The sequence below is a fragment of the Myxine glutinosa genome, chromosome 1 (genome assembly GCF_964187855.1).
Source record: "Myxine glutinosa chromosome 1, kmMyxGlut1.1, whole genome shotgun sequence".
Lineage (NCBI taxonomy): Eukaryota > Metazoa > Chordata > Myxini > Myxiniformes > Myxinidae > Myxine > Myxine glutinosa.
In genome coordinates this window covers 6,954,431-6,969,103 of record NC_136261.1, presented here as the reverse complement: position 1 = coordinate 6,969,103, position 14,673 = coordinate 6,954,431, and the positions used below count along the sequence as shown (strand labels likewise).

The following is a 14,673-nucleotide window of genomic DNA, read 5'->3' as shown; positions in this document are numbered from 1 at the left end:
AGGAATAGCACGGTCAGCTCAGCTCACACTAGTCTCTGCACCGTCTAGCCTGGGGTTGATTCCCCACCAGGCTATAAACCGTCATCCCGATGTTTCACAGACAGGGTGACCCACCCCCCTGGTGACGCAACCCCTATCTCCCCCACCCCTCAACAAATGCCTACTCTACCCTCAGCCATCCTTGAGAATAACACAAAATAATAACAAGAAAAAGAGCAATCGGAGATTGCAAACCGTCGCCAGGATGTATTTTCAGTGGTTTTTAAGGCTTTTGTGTTAAAAGAAATATGGCGGCCGAACCACGTGACCGATGAGGTCATCATTTTGTTTTCTAAACTATTTTATTCCTAGATTATGCTCAAGAAATTTCATCTTCACCGGATGAAGTTTTGTACTTGTCGAATTATGACGTCATAATAGAGGCACCTATGACATCATCATTAACATATTTTATTCCCCCATGGAGAGTTCTTCACAATGAGCCATGTCTCGATTTTTTTCTATTCAGCGCTTTCCGAGATATAGAGGTGCAACGTTTTTCGATGTTTCCAAGATGGCGGCCGAACCACGTGAACTATGACGTCATAATTATCATTAAAAAAATTGTACAGGTGGAGTTGCACCGAAGGTGAAAATTTCCTGTCAATCGGACCAACATTTTCAGAGAAAATGATATTTATTCTGTGTGGACAAACAAACAAACAGACAGACAAGCAGCAAAACAAACAAACAAACAAACGAAAAATCGTTCAGAGACCGAAGACTTGTCGGTATTAAAAATATGGCGGCCGAACCATGTGACCGATGACATCATCATTATTTGTTTTCTAAACTAATTTATTCCTAGATTATGCTCAAGAAATTTCATCTTGATCGGATGAAGTTTTGTACTTGTCGAATTATGACGTCATAATGGAGGCCTTGGGCCTAAAGAGTTCAAAATTGGGCACAGTCTATTCCAGGGCAACTAGATTATGCTCAAGAAATTTGATCTTGATCGGATGAAGTTTTGTACTTGTCGAATTATGACGTCAAAATAGAGGCACCAATTACATCATCATGAACATATTTTATTCCCCATGGAGAGTTCTTTACAGTGAGCCATGTCTCAACTTTTTCTATTCAGCACTTTTGGAGATATAGAGGTGCAAAGTTTTTCGGTTTTTCCACGATTGCGGCCGAACCACGTGACCGATGACGTCATCATTATTTTTCTTCTCCACCAGTTTATGCCGTCATGTCGCTCATGAAATTGCATCTTGATTGAATGAAGTTTTGTACTTGTCGAATTATCGAATTATGACGTCATAACGGAGGCCTTGGGCCGAGAGTTAAAAATTGGGCACTGTCTATTCCAGGGTAAGACAAATATGTGTGTAAAGTTTGGCAATTCTACATGCAACGGTGCAGACGTAGTACTGCGAACAAACAGACAGACAAACAGACAAACCAACCGATCAACATACTTGCCGGAATATTTTCCGGCAAGTAACAAACAAATGAAAAATCACTTATAGAGCGACACTTGGCAAAAGAGAACAAAGCAGAATGGCACTCAATAGAGCATCCTTTTGACCTCACAAATAATTGGTGGTTGAATTCAGATAGCTGATATGAAAATCCAATTCAAATTTCAAGTGAATCGGATGAAAATTGAGGATTTTAGAAATTTGAAAATGTTGTTGACCTTTGGCCTATGTTGCTCTTTTGGCCTATGCTGATCTCAAAAATAGTTGGTGGTTGAACTCAGTACGCCGATATGTATATCCTATTCAAATTTCAAGTGAATCGGACGAAAATTGAGGATTTTAGAAATTTGAAATTGTTGTTGACCTTTGGCCTATGTTGACCTTTTGGCCTATGCTGATCTGAAAAATAATTGGTGGTTGAATTCAGTAAGCTGATTTGAAAATCCTATTCAAATTTCAAGTCAATGGGATTAAAATTGAGGATTTTAGAAATTTGAAAAAAGTGGTTGACCTTTGGCCTATGTTGACCTTTTGGCCAACACTGATCTCAAAAATTGTTGATGGTTGAATTCAGAAAGCCGATATGTAAATCGCATTCAAATTCCAAGCCAATCGGATGAAAATTGAGGATTTTAGAAATATGAAAAAAAGTTGTTGACCTTTGGCCTATGTTGACCTTTTGACCTTTTAACGTCAAAATATATAGGATTTTGTCGGACCACGAACTCTACCATTTGGTAAAGTTTCATGAAGATCGATTTAAAATTGTGACCTGTAGGCAAGTATAAGTGAGGGTACAGACAAACACACAAACACACACAAACCGGAGTGATGAACATACTTGCAAAAATTTTTTTTTTTTTTTTTTGCCAAATAACAAACACACAAACAGACTCAAATGCTATATCCTCTGCTCTGGCGAGGGTAACAATGATAAGCCTGTCGGGCTCATCCAATATAAAGGGCCGTGGGTTCGCATATAACAGCCAGAGTGGGGTGAACGTTCATACTCAGCAATGTCGCCTCTGCTTTGGTATCCCCCAGGATGGGCTCGAAGATGCGCAGTAGGGGTTTGCTCAACTGCTGCTCCAAGTAGTACTGGGTGTCTATCGGAACATTATTCTCAAGCACATAGATGGGATCCTGGTGAGGGTTCAGGGAGAATAGGCAGGTGTTACAAAACAACGAGGAAATAATGCCTCCGGCCACCTTTGGGGGCGGAGGCATAAAAAAGTTGGGAAAAAGGAGAAACTGTGTATATATATACACTACATGGCCAAAAGTATGCGGACACCACTTCTAATTCGTGCATTTGGCACTTGCAGTTGACCGGGGCAGCTCTAGAAGGGCATAAATTTGATGAACTGACTTGTTGGAAAGGTGGCATCCCATGGCGGTGCCACGTTGAAAGTCACTGAGCTCTTCAGTACGGCCCATTCTGCTGCCGATGTTTGTCTACGGAGATTGCATGGCTGTGTGCTTGATTATATATACCTGTCAGCAATGGGTGTGGCTGTAACAACGAAATCCACTAATTAGAAGTGGTGTCCGCATACTTTTGGTCATGTAGTGTATGACAACTTGAAGGGTTTTGTATCTAATGTGGGATGGCCAATGTCCGTATGCATCCAAAACTTTTTGAGATATCCTGCTCACAGACCAACAGACGGGGATGAAAACATAAGCTCCATCCACCTTTAGCGACGGAGGTAATAAAATAAAGACGGTTTGTGAAATTGCATGGATACCGTCACCCCGTAAGTGTCGTTGTGGCTGAGATTGAAAGAGTAAAGCGTAATAAGAACAATAAAATTGCTGATTCTCCTCACTGTAAATACCTTTTTAAAATGTCAAACCTCAACCTCCTCGACACTTCACAACAAAGTCCTCGACAAAACGACAAAAATCTAAATGAAAACCAAATCACAGTTTGTAGCCAGAGTTTGACCCACACATGGACAATATGACCCTTTGAACTCACTTCTGATTTCATGTAGGCTGCTACTCCTTTAGCGGCACAGGTGATGACGTAAGGCACGCGATCTCCCAGGTTGGGGGCACTTCCGGGATCCCTCTTACGCATCCTACACTCCAGACACACATCCCCTAATAAAGTGACGTCTTCCTCTACACGGTCAAACCACTTATATTACATGGAGCGCCATTCGAACCGTTAGGGTCTAACATCGTCCAAACGCCCTCACGACCCGTTTCCAAGCAACACACCTCTCTGCGAGCTCCACGTGCGCCTGTTTCCCGGCGTATTCCCCCGCAGCACGCGTCAGCTCCTTGGTGATCACCAGTTGCGATATATCAATGCGGTTGCAAAGGAGATCCGAGATGGTGTCCTTGGCATGCTCCACAGCGCCATCCGGGTCTCTGTTGTGCAGACGTCATAATCATTACCAAGTGTGTGTGCACCCATTTCATAACCCAATGACGGCCATCCTTTTCCCTCGGGTATACCGATCCGAATGCCATTGTCAATAACCGTAGCAATCTATCCCGGTTCGTACCTGTTGATGAGGATTTTCTGAAGACACGTGTTGATCAGATTGACCACCAAAGGACAGTTGTCTCTCCGCACCGTCTCAATGCCTTTGCAGTCTAGTTTGTCGTGGATCTCGGTGTTTGAAGAATAGCAAGGACCAGCGTACCGCTTCTTGTTAATCAGCAGGTAAGGGTAGTAAACCTGGAGCGGCGCCCAACACTATTATATACAAAATTATCATCGTAAACGCTTCACAAATAATTACACTGAAACACGAGCAGTTTTGGTTTAAACGCCATGAAGAGCTCTGGACATCCATAAGAAAAATTAAATAATCAATGACTTGGATAATCTATAACATAGAAATATATGTACAATGGAATGGACGTGCCGGTGTTTAGCACAGAATTTCTGGCGGCCATCTTGGAGTATGTACGATGATGATGCCGCCTTCCAGGAAGTGGCGTTGCAGCAGTGGAGGTGAACGTTTTGCTTCCACAAGCGAGTAATGATTATTCATAATTTATATGATGATCCATGATCCGTATTCAGCCGTTATGAGCTTGATTTGTAAGATTTATTCAGCGAGGCAAATCCGCATTGCTCCGTCGGTGGCCTACTACTGGTCTTCACCGAGACAAAACTTCCCCATAACACGTCACATTTCGTGCCGTTTCCTGCTTTTCTACACCAGTAATATTGCTTTCATGCATGTAATGTATGATCCACCCATGATTCTGTGTGGTCCCATATATGTATTCACAGAAACTTGGCACTTCTCTTTATGGTAATCAATTTCACCGGTTAATGAATCAGAAGTAGAAATGTCATAATTATAACTGACCAAATAACCCGTTATGTCTGATCAAGGGAAAGGTGTATGCTGCACGTGTGAGAAGCGTTATGATTTATGGGAGCGAGACATGGGCGATGAACGTAGAGCAGCGACGAAGGCTGGAAAGGGTGGAAATGCGAATGGTTCGGTGGATGTGCGGAGTATCGTTGAGAGAGGAAGACAAATGATGAATTGCGAAAGATGATGGAAATAGAGCCTGTGATTGATGCTGTGAAGAGAAACAGGTTGAGATGGTTTGGTCATGTGTTGAGGAAGGATGAAAGTGACTGGTTGAGAAGAGTGATGGAAATGAATGTAGAAGGAAGTGGAGGACGGGGAAGACCGAGAAAGACTTGGCTAAAGATGGTGGAAGAAGAAATGTGGGCAAGGGGGTTAACAAGGAGAGATGCAGAAAATAGGGCAAAATGGAGAAGATTGTCATGGAGACCGCAAGGCTAACCCCCGCTCTAGCAGGGAACATGGCCTTAAAATGCATGTTGTTGTTGTTGTTGTTGTTGTTGTTGTTGTTGTGTTGTCTGATCAAGTTACCCCAGCAATGAATTGAACTTTAAAACATTTCATTTTGACTCGTACTTCGAATCGCCCGTTTAAAATTATTTCGTTATTCCAAACAATCAGTAAAAGGAGACGATGACAACCTGGTTCAATGGACGCACCGTTTAGTTATTTAAATGTCACACTCACTCCGTGCCAATGTGGGCAAGACGTGTACAAATTGAAATAGTTATAAAAATCCGTAGAGACACGGAAGGGTAACAGAACGGTGACGTTTTACCAACCTTCTCAAACTCCAGCTTTATTGGTGGAATGAAATGCTTGGATACCGAGGCCGCAGCCTCCTTTCCCAGCGCCATTGCTTCGGCCACCGTGTCCACCCCAAACTTGCACATAACAGAGTCCGTATCTCCGTAGATGACCTGAACACACAAGGGAACGCAGGTGAGGACGCGACCTCGCCGTGCGCACCGACAGCGCTACCTGCACCTCATCCGGGACACGAGATCTCATGAAATTAGCAACTATTGCACTTTGAATGTCGGGAAATGGCGTTTTGAGTAGCGTAGGGAAAGAGACAGTAAATGGCCATCAGTGTTACACAATTGGTCCAAAATTAAATTAATCCGGTGAGAATATCCTTCGAACACGGTGGTGAATGCATTTCGTGCTGACCTTGGCATCGACTGCATAACCATTGGCTCGAGTGAAGGTCGACTCCACGAGCTCCTTGGTGTCCTCGATCATCTTCCGTCCGAACCCGGTCACGCTCTGCGCACACGGTGAAAGGCACCGACGTCATGGCGTGCAGCATCTCGGAGCACGCAGTCCGTAAAGTTTGCCATCCTTCCTACGCTTAGTTTGTGGACATTAAAGATCCCATGATATCTCTTGAAAAGTGCAGGCCATTGCATGCTGATAAACTTGCAAAACTCCCTACACCTTGAGATTAAAGGGAAGAAGAGGAGGGATATGAATTTTAAGTGCACAAATGGCATCGGGTTGATTAAAGTAATTAGGTTGGTACACTAAAGATAAGAAAAATGATCGACACTTGATCTCCATTTCTTCATTTTGATAAAAGACATCTCGTTTGCCCCTTGGTCACGACACAGGTTTAAAGGAATCAAATAAAGGACCCACACATCCGTACGAGTGTGCTCGGCACGTTTGATACACAAATATAAACAACTCCATTAATTTCTCAAATTATGACTTTTGATAACATGGAGGAAAAGGAGGAAATGGAGAAAATGGAGAAAATGTTGAGTTGGATGTTGGAGACGGTGTGAAGCTGGAACATTTTGTTACCTCGGAGACATGCTGAATGGAGAAGGTGGATCAGACTCGGCAACGGTTGCTAGAGTGACATGTGCATGGAAGAAGTTTCGGGAACTGAGTGGCGTGCTGATGAGGAGGGGAGTGTCGTTGAAGCTGAAGGGAAAGGTGTATGCTGCATGTGTGAGAAGTGTTATGATTTATGGGAGCGAGACATGGGTAATGAACGTAGAGCAGCAACGAAGGCTGGAAAGAGTGGACATACGAATGGTTCGGTGGATGTGCGGAGTATCATTGAGAGAGAGGAAGACAAATGATGAATAGCGAAAAATGATGGGAATAGAGCCTGTGATTGATGCTGTGAAGAGGAACAGGTTGAGATGGTTTGGTCATGTGTTGAGGAAGGATGAAAGTGACTGGTTGAGAAGAATGATGGAAATGAATGTAGAAGGAAGTAGAGGACGGGGAAGACCGAGAAAGACTTGGCTAAAGATGGTGGAAGAAGAAATGCGGGCAAGGGGGTTAACAAGGAGAGATGCAGAAAATAGGGCAAAATGGAGAAGATTGTCATGGGGACCGCAAGGCTAACCCCGCTCTTGCAGGGAAAATGGCCTTAAAATGCATGTTGTTGTTGTTGTTTGTCATTTGTTCAAGTTGAACATGATGGTATCAGCACAACACGTTTCGCTCCAGGACCCCTCATGCAAGCACAATATATTCGTCTTCCTGAAAGCAAAGATTCTACTCGGTTCCAGTATCCCAGACTACGTCTCATAAAATAGGCAGAGCCCTGTTCCATGAACCGAAGCATCCATCGCGGTGCACATAACCACACGGCATCGCTCCATATAACCACACGGACGTGAAGGTGCAGACAGGGCCGACCTGTGAGATCTCGAGGCACGGCAGACGTCCGATCTGCGCGCCAGTGAAGCCGTACACGGAGTTGGCGCTCACTTTGAGGGCCGACTGTCGACCGTCCAGGACGCACCGTCTGAACGGGTCCGTCTCCTCTTTCAGCGCCCGCTTGGCCCTGATCGTGGACAGTCACACACGCATTCCATCAATTATAGACAACGATACAGAGTGCACGGTACAAGTCATCACGTGGCCTGATCCTACCGAGGTCACGTCCAATGATAAAGTGATCGGAGTGATGCGGACATTGTGCTTCCAGTGCCAGGTAAACCCAGATTGTCTGCCTCTCTGTCCAAGGGACATGTTTACTCAAACATCATTTGAACTTTGTGCTCATCATTACAATTGTACATTTGCATTTTTATACAACTTTAAATTTGGGAAACAAGTCAAAATAAAACCATCCGAGGGACGTCACACACATTGATGAATCGCCCTGCGTGGGAAACACCAGCACGGAGTTTATATAGCAGGGTCGGGATTCAAACCAGGGCTAGACAACTGAGAGGGGAGTGCACATACCTGTAAGGTATCCTACACATGCTGGGTTCTGTACTTTAGACGTTGCTGAATCAGATTTTACAAAATTAACACTTCCTGAGAAACCTGGTGTTGGCTTAGCGGTTAGGGTGCCGGCTTGGGATCCTAGGATCCTGAGTTCCTTAGCGGTTAGGGTGCCGGCTTGGGATCCTCGGATCCTGGGTTCGAATCCCGGTCGATCGCTGAATTAACACCAGGGGGGTTGCAGCCCGTCATCCTTCCGAGGTCGGCAAATTGAGTACCAGCTCACTGGTAATTCCCTGTGTGTCGCAAGAGGCGACTAACAGGGTTTGCGGCAGGAAGGGCATCCGGCCATAAAACAATGCTTCAAAAAGGGGACCACGGTGCCCAAAAAAGACCAACCCCTGCTCGGCGGGGAAAAATGGCCGCTAAAGGTGGTTCTTCTTCTTGAGAAAGAGGAAAGAGTGGCAGATCCCGTAAATCAAATCCACAGCCATGAGACTAGGATTATCCCACAAATGCATTTATCTGAAACATTAGTGTTTTGATCCGCTGCCGATTTGATCACAAATATACCCAGTGGGATCATACATTGACGTCACTTCCTTGAGAAGAATAATTATCCGTGTTGCTCCCAAGAAGGGTTAACACCCAAAACGTCGGCTCTATCCTCATCCTCACTGTAGTTAGCACACCTCTTTTCGCTTCCCACTGGGGAGACATTGCAGCTATAAGGCCTATTAAAAAAAAACAGATTTAGACATATAGAAAAAATATTCAAATTGTCCGCCATCACAGAACGACACTAGTCTTGACAAAGCATCAATCCACCTGCCGGGAGTTACATACAATGTCACATCGCACTGTCGTAACTAAAGAGTGATGGCAAACATTACCTCTGTCGAGCGACGAGAAGGTTTTCTAGGATCTCAGGGAGAAGACCCTTATGTCGAGAGGCCTTTACAAAGAGGCTTGCAGATGGTGTGACGATAAACTCTTCTTCTTTAATGCTGCAGCACACAGTACACCGCGTGGATAATGGCACAGCACGTCGGACAGCACCATCCGGAACACAACTGGTAAGCATTTATTTGTCCACCAGAGGAAGACTACGAAGAGAGATAATGGACAGATAGAGAAGGCTCACAAACAATGGAATTGTGGGAAAGAGGGTGAACATGAACAGGGTTAGCGACAGGAAGGTCACGGCGTAGGTTAATTGAGGTTTACCTGTATTTGTCGATATGGTCTCTCTGTATGAGGGTTGTGTAACACAGGTTATGTGCGATCATGATGGAGGGGTACAACGAGGAAAAGTCCAACGTGGCGATTGGCAAATCGTAGTAGCTGCAACCCCCAAAAACATCAAACAAGGAGGCACGCACACACACACACACACACACACACACACAATTGAGGTTTTGGATAAGACGACACGTCTATCCGGATGGCAATTCCATCATGTCCACATGTACCACATACCCCTTGATGGGCTCGATAACGATGGCTCCCTGATAATCCTCACCGCTCTCGGCCTTCACCACTGGCATTACGAGGTCATGCTTCATCGCCTGGCACAACACGGAAACCACAACCACCATAAATGGCAGGCACCAGCACCTTAATCTTGCTGCAGTGGATCCAGCTTAGTCAGCGGTGGCTGTATGTAATGGGGGCGCGCATCACATGGCGTGGCGGCACACGTCGTCGCTCAGCGAGCCGATCCGTTCAGGCCCAGCGCGTTGTGGTTCATGTTATTTCTAGTACACGACTTTCGTCAATTCAAAGCAAAAGTCTCTCCTCGACATTTACAAATTAAATATTGAATACACATCGTGTTGATGATAAAAGTGCGGTCACAATCACAAATAGTCTTCTTTCACTTTCAAATAACTTCTGAAAACAAAAATGAAATCACAATTTAAAACCTCAAAATATAATGCAATCACAATTGGGCCGATCAAGGGGTTTAAAAAAGATATTTGTCATGGTACGGGCCGAACTGTCCACACCTGACAAAGCATGGAGTCTTTAGATGGAAGGAAGGTTTAAACAATCACTTTCTCAGGGGGAAAAATGCCATTTACAACAAGCGTTACGCCTAGGCCCCCCGTCGGGGAAGTGATGTGAGTTGACAAAGTGGAGGATGCAGAAAACATGCTATGATATGATATTTCGCTCACAAGGTTCAGACATATATATGGTGGCGGCCATCTTGGATTTTGACGTGGCGACGCAATTTTCTATAGCGTTCTTCCTTGTGCCGAGATACACCCACACACCAGATTAGAAGTTGGTACTTCACTTAGTTTTCAAGATATTCCGCTCAAAAGGTTCAGACATACATGGCGGTAGCCATCTTGGATTTTGACGTGGCGACCCAATTTTCAATAGCGTTTTTCCTTATGCCGAGATACACCCAAACACCAGATTAGAAGTTGGTACTTCGCTTAGTTTTCAAGATATTCCGCTCACAAGGTTCAGACATAGATATGGTGGCGGCCATCTTGGATTTTGACGTGGCGACCCAATTTTCAATAGTGTTTTTCCTTATGCCTTGATACACCCACACACCAGATTAGAAGTTGGTACTTCACTTAGTTTTCAAGATATTCCGCTCACAAGGTTCAGACATACATGGCATCAGACATACATGGCGGCGGCCATCTTGGATTTTGACGTGGGTTGCACCCACACACCAAATTCAAATGCGGTCCTTCGCTTACGCACGCACGCACACATGCACGTACGCCCGCACGGACGGAGGGGAAAACCATAGTCCCCCTTTCGCTCCGCGGTGCGACGGGGGACAAAAACACTGACAACTACACCATCACTGGGTAGAGCACACACCTCCACCAGGCTGAAAGGTTTGTATTTTGTATCCCACTGATAGGTCGGATCTGGATTCACACCTGAAGCAAAATTGAATCGGCTTGTTCGGGCCACCGAACCAACTCATCCACCATTTTTTTTTTTTTTTCTTTTTTTTTGTATACTGAATCGAGGCTCATGAAAGAGCTGACATTTACTTCACAAACAAATCAACCAGACAAACAAAATATATAAAAAGAGGGAGCGGAAGACAAGAGATGGGGAAGCACACAAACACTTGAGAACACACAACATTTAAGAGCAGGGTGGGGCGGGCTTGGGAGGGGAGGGCGTGGGGGGAGGAGGGGAGGAGGCGTGGGAAGGGGGGGGGGTGGGAGAAGTATAAAACACAAGGACACCAAGGACTTCCAGGACAGAAGTTGGTATTTCAAAAAAGTGGAATTGGGGTGAAATTAGCGGGGGTAGAAAAGATCAAGGTTTTGGATGGGGGAAGATAAGAGATGGTGGTGAACAGCTGTTTTAAAGACCTGGACGGTGGAGTGGGATTGAAGAGAGTGAGGGAGTTTGTTCCAGAGGCAGGAGAAAAGAGGAATGAAGGAGTGAAGGTGAGCAGAGAGTCTTGATTTTGGAAGTTTAACCATAAGAGGGTTGCAGGCAGATCTTGTGCGACCTGTAGGAATATTTGCGGGACAGAGCCCAGAGAGAGCTGGGGGGGCAAGGCCAGAGAGGAGTCAGTAGAAGACGGAAAGACCACCAACCTGCCTGCGGTGAGTGAGTGAGAGGCCCTTGGAGTTAGCTTCATCACGGGAGATTCCAATGATTCTGAATGCTTTGGTTCAACAGCGTGAAGACGAGCTAGGTGTGAGGCAGGAGCACCAGCCCAGAGGGGAGAGCAGTATTCCATTGAGCTGCGGATGAAAGCCTTGTATGTGGTGAGGAGCTCAGGCGTGCCAAGGAAGGACTTCGCACGACGGAGGATGCCCAGTCGGCGACTGGCTTTGGAGGCCAGATTTGAAATGTGGTTTTCCCAGGAAAGATCATGGCAGATAGTGAGACCCAAAAGCTTGAGTGACAGAACTTCTTGGAGAGGATTATTCAGAAAGTGGATGGGAGGGTTGTCCAGATTGAAAGACATGTTCCACTTGTTTGCCCAGTCTGTGATTTTGTCCAGGTCTGCAGAGAGTGAGGAGGCTGCAGACTGCCGATCTGAGGGATGAAGAATGGAGCGACAGAGAGTGGAGTCATCAGCAAAGAGATAGAGAGGATTTTCAAGAGAGTCAGAGAGATCATTGATGAAGACCAGAAAAAGCACAGGGCCCAGAACACTGCCTTGGGGAACTCCAGCCTGAACAGGAAGAGGAGATGAGAGAAACCCATTCAGGGCCACACGTTGACTACGACTAGAGAGGAAGTCCGCCAGCCATGCGTGGAGATTTCCATGGATACCAAAAGAGGAGAGTTTGGTGAGCAGAGCGGGGTGCCAGACCGTATCGAAGGCACGTGATATGTCTAGGGAGACAGCTCTAATTTCCTGTTTTGCATTGAGGACCTCCATCCATTGTTGAGAAAGCAGAAGCAGCATGTGCAGAGTAGAGTGACCAGGTCTGAAACCAAATTGATGATCAGAGATCAAGCCATTGGAGAAGAGGAAAGATTTCATATCTGAAGCAATGATGGATTCCATGACTTTGCTGATAAATGGGAGAAGGCTGATTGGTCTGTAGTTGCTGGGATCTGTTTTTGCACCTTTTTTGTGCAAAGCGGTGATGTTGGCAGATTTCCAAGCAGATGGAAGATGACCTTGAGCAAAAGAGAGGGTGAAGAGAACAGAGAGAGGGAGTGAAAGAGCGGAAGAACAGGATTTTAGGACCCGTGGGCTGATGCCGTCAGGTCCAGTTGCAGAATCAGAGTCGAGGGTTGACAGAAACTTTTCCACCTTGTCAGGAGGAAAGGACACAGAGTCCAGGAGCAGCTGGGTACGACGGTACGGTGGGTACAGAGAGGGATGGGTTTGGGACACAAGATTTAGAGGCAAACACAGAGTTGAGGCATTCAGCTTTTTTCACGTGCGGAGTCGGCCGTGTGGCCGTTTGAGGTGAGGGAGGGGATGGAGGGGGAACAAACACCAGAAACAGATTCGACTAGATGCCACCAGGATTTGGAAGAGGGAGACAGATAAGAGAGTTCTGTACTGAGAACGGAGAGATATTGTTTCCTGGCTCTCCTGACGGAGGACACACACTTGTTTCGGGCTTTGTGAAAAGAAATGAGATTTCCTTCCGTTGGATTTGCTTTCCAGGAGACGAAAGCAAGTTGTTTCTGGGCAATAGCCTCACCACAAGATTCCGTGTACCATGGACGGGAGGAAGGGTATGACAACTGAAGACGAGATGGGATAAATCTGTGCATGAGAGAGAGCAATTTCCTTTGGAAGAATTCCCAGGATGAGTTGATTTCAGAGGCGGTAGAGATGGGAGACCAGTCCAGATGATTGATGGCTGCTTGAAGACCGTGCCAGTTGGCCTGAGTGAAATGCCAGACTCGTCGACGCTGAGGAGGCTCTCTGAGAATGGTCAGAGAGATGTCCACTTTAACAAGCACATGATCAGATGAGCCGATTGGAGCAGAAGAAGAGCAGCAGACATTTTCAGGGAAGTTAGTCATAACCAAGTCCAGAAGAGACGATGCTCCGTTGACTGAGATCCGGGTCGGGAAATTGACAGATTGTGTCAGTCCCAGTGAGTCACAGAAGTCCTTTGCTGAAGAGCCATGGCTGGTGAGAGAGGTACCCACACCCAGCCAACTGGCATGGTGACAATTGAAATCACCACATATGAGGAAGAGAGAGTTGGGATGGGTAGATAGAAGTTGGTCCATATTATCAGACAGCGAGATGTAGATGGAGTCATCACTGTTTGGTAGATGGTACAACACACATATGAACAAAAGGTGGGAGCGAAGGGGAGGCCGTAGCCAAAGGTATTCCTGGGGGTGAGGTGGAGAGAGGGCAGTGCAGGGTGAGTGAGGAAGAGAGTTTTTTATAAAGATAGGAAACCCCCCCCCCCCCCCCCCCCTCCAGGACGAGGCTCAGGTCTATCATACCGGAGGAGGGAGTAACCTGGGAGAGATACCAAGGAATCAGAGACATCATGAAGGAGGAAAGTTTCTGTTAAGCAGATCACGTCTGGTTTGTCAGAAGCAACCTGTATGGAGAGATCAGTCAAGTTTGAGCGAAGGCCCCGGATGTTTGAGGTCCACACTGTTAAAGAAGAGGAAGGGGGAGCATCGGATACAGAACGGGGGGGGGGGGGGGAGCGGTAGGGTAAGATGTGGAAGAGGAGGAAGAGGTAGGGAGAGCTGTTGAAGGTGTGTCAGAGATTTCAGAATAGCTTGGAGAAAGGGAAGAATGGGGCGGACAAGAGGTTTGATGGTGATTGGGTGAGGCGCCGTGAGGATTTGGAGGGGAGGGGTGATAGGCAAGTTTTTAAGGGGAGGGGTGATGGGGAGGTTTTTGAGGGAAGGGGTGATGGGGAAGAGAGAGATGAAAGAGAGAGAAAAGAGAGAGAAGCGAGAGATGAAATGAAAACAGAGACAGAGACCGAATGTGAAACGTGAAAAATAGAGACGGAAAGTAATTGCGAGCGCAATCGAAGAACCGCTGAGACAGAAACAAAGCCTCAAGGTAGGGAGAGCTGTTGAAGGTGTGTCAGAGATTTCAGAATAGCTTGGAGAAAGGGAAGAATGGGGCGGACAAGAGGTTTGATGGTGATTGGGTGAGGCGCCGTGAGGTGTTATTTGAGGAGGGGGAAGAGTGAGGCAGGAGGTTGAGG

The 14,673-nt window shown here is 46.1% G+C and overlaps 1 protein-coding gene across 3 annotated transcripts in view; it reads right to left on the bottom strand.

The window, feature by feature from the left end:
* The window catches only part of POLD1 (DNA polymerase delta 1, catalytic subunit), a 50,551-nt gene that overhangs the window by 4,923 nt on the left and 30,955 nt on the right, over nt 1-14,673 (bottom strand). For 2 of the 3 annotated variants that reach the window (XM_068106861.2, XM_068106868.2), the window contains exons 14-23: nt 9,491-9,579; nt 9,239-9,355; nt 8,905-9,018; nt 7,475-7,622; nt 5,987-6,082; nt 5,596-5,733; nt 3,986-4,161; nt 3,696-3,848; nt 3,451-3,553; nt 2,480-2,612 (exon numbers count right to left, since the gene is read on the bottom strand). In XM_068106861.2, the coding sequence (XP_067962962.1) occupies nt 2,480-2,612; nt 3,451-3,553; nt 3,696-3,848; nt 3,986-4,161; nt 5,596-5,733; nt 5,987-6,082; nt 7,475-7,622; nt 8,905-9,018; nt 9,239-9,355; nt 9,491-9,579 (1,267 nt within the window). The remainder of the gene's footprint in view (nt 1-2,479; nt 2,613-3,450; nt 3,554-3,695; nt 3,849-3,985; nt 4,162-5,595; nt 5,734-5,986; nt 6,083-7,474; nt 7,623-8,904; nt 9,019-9,238; nt 9,356-9,490; nt 9,580-14,673) is intronic. The other variant, XM_068106876.2, reaches the window with a different exon arrangement.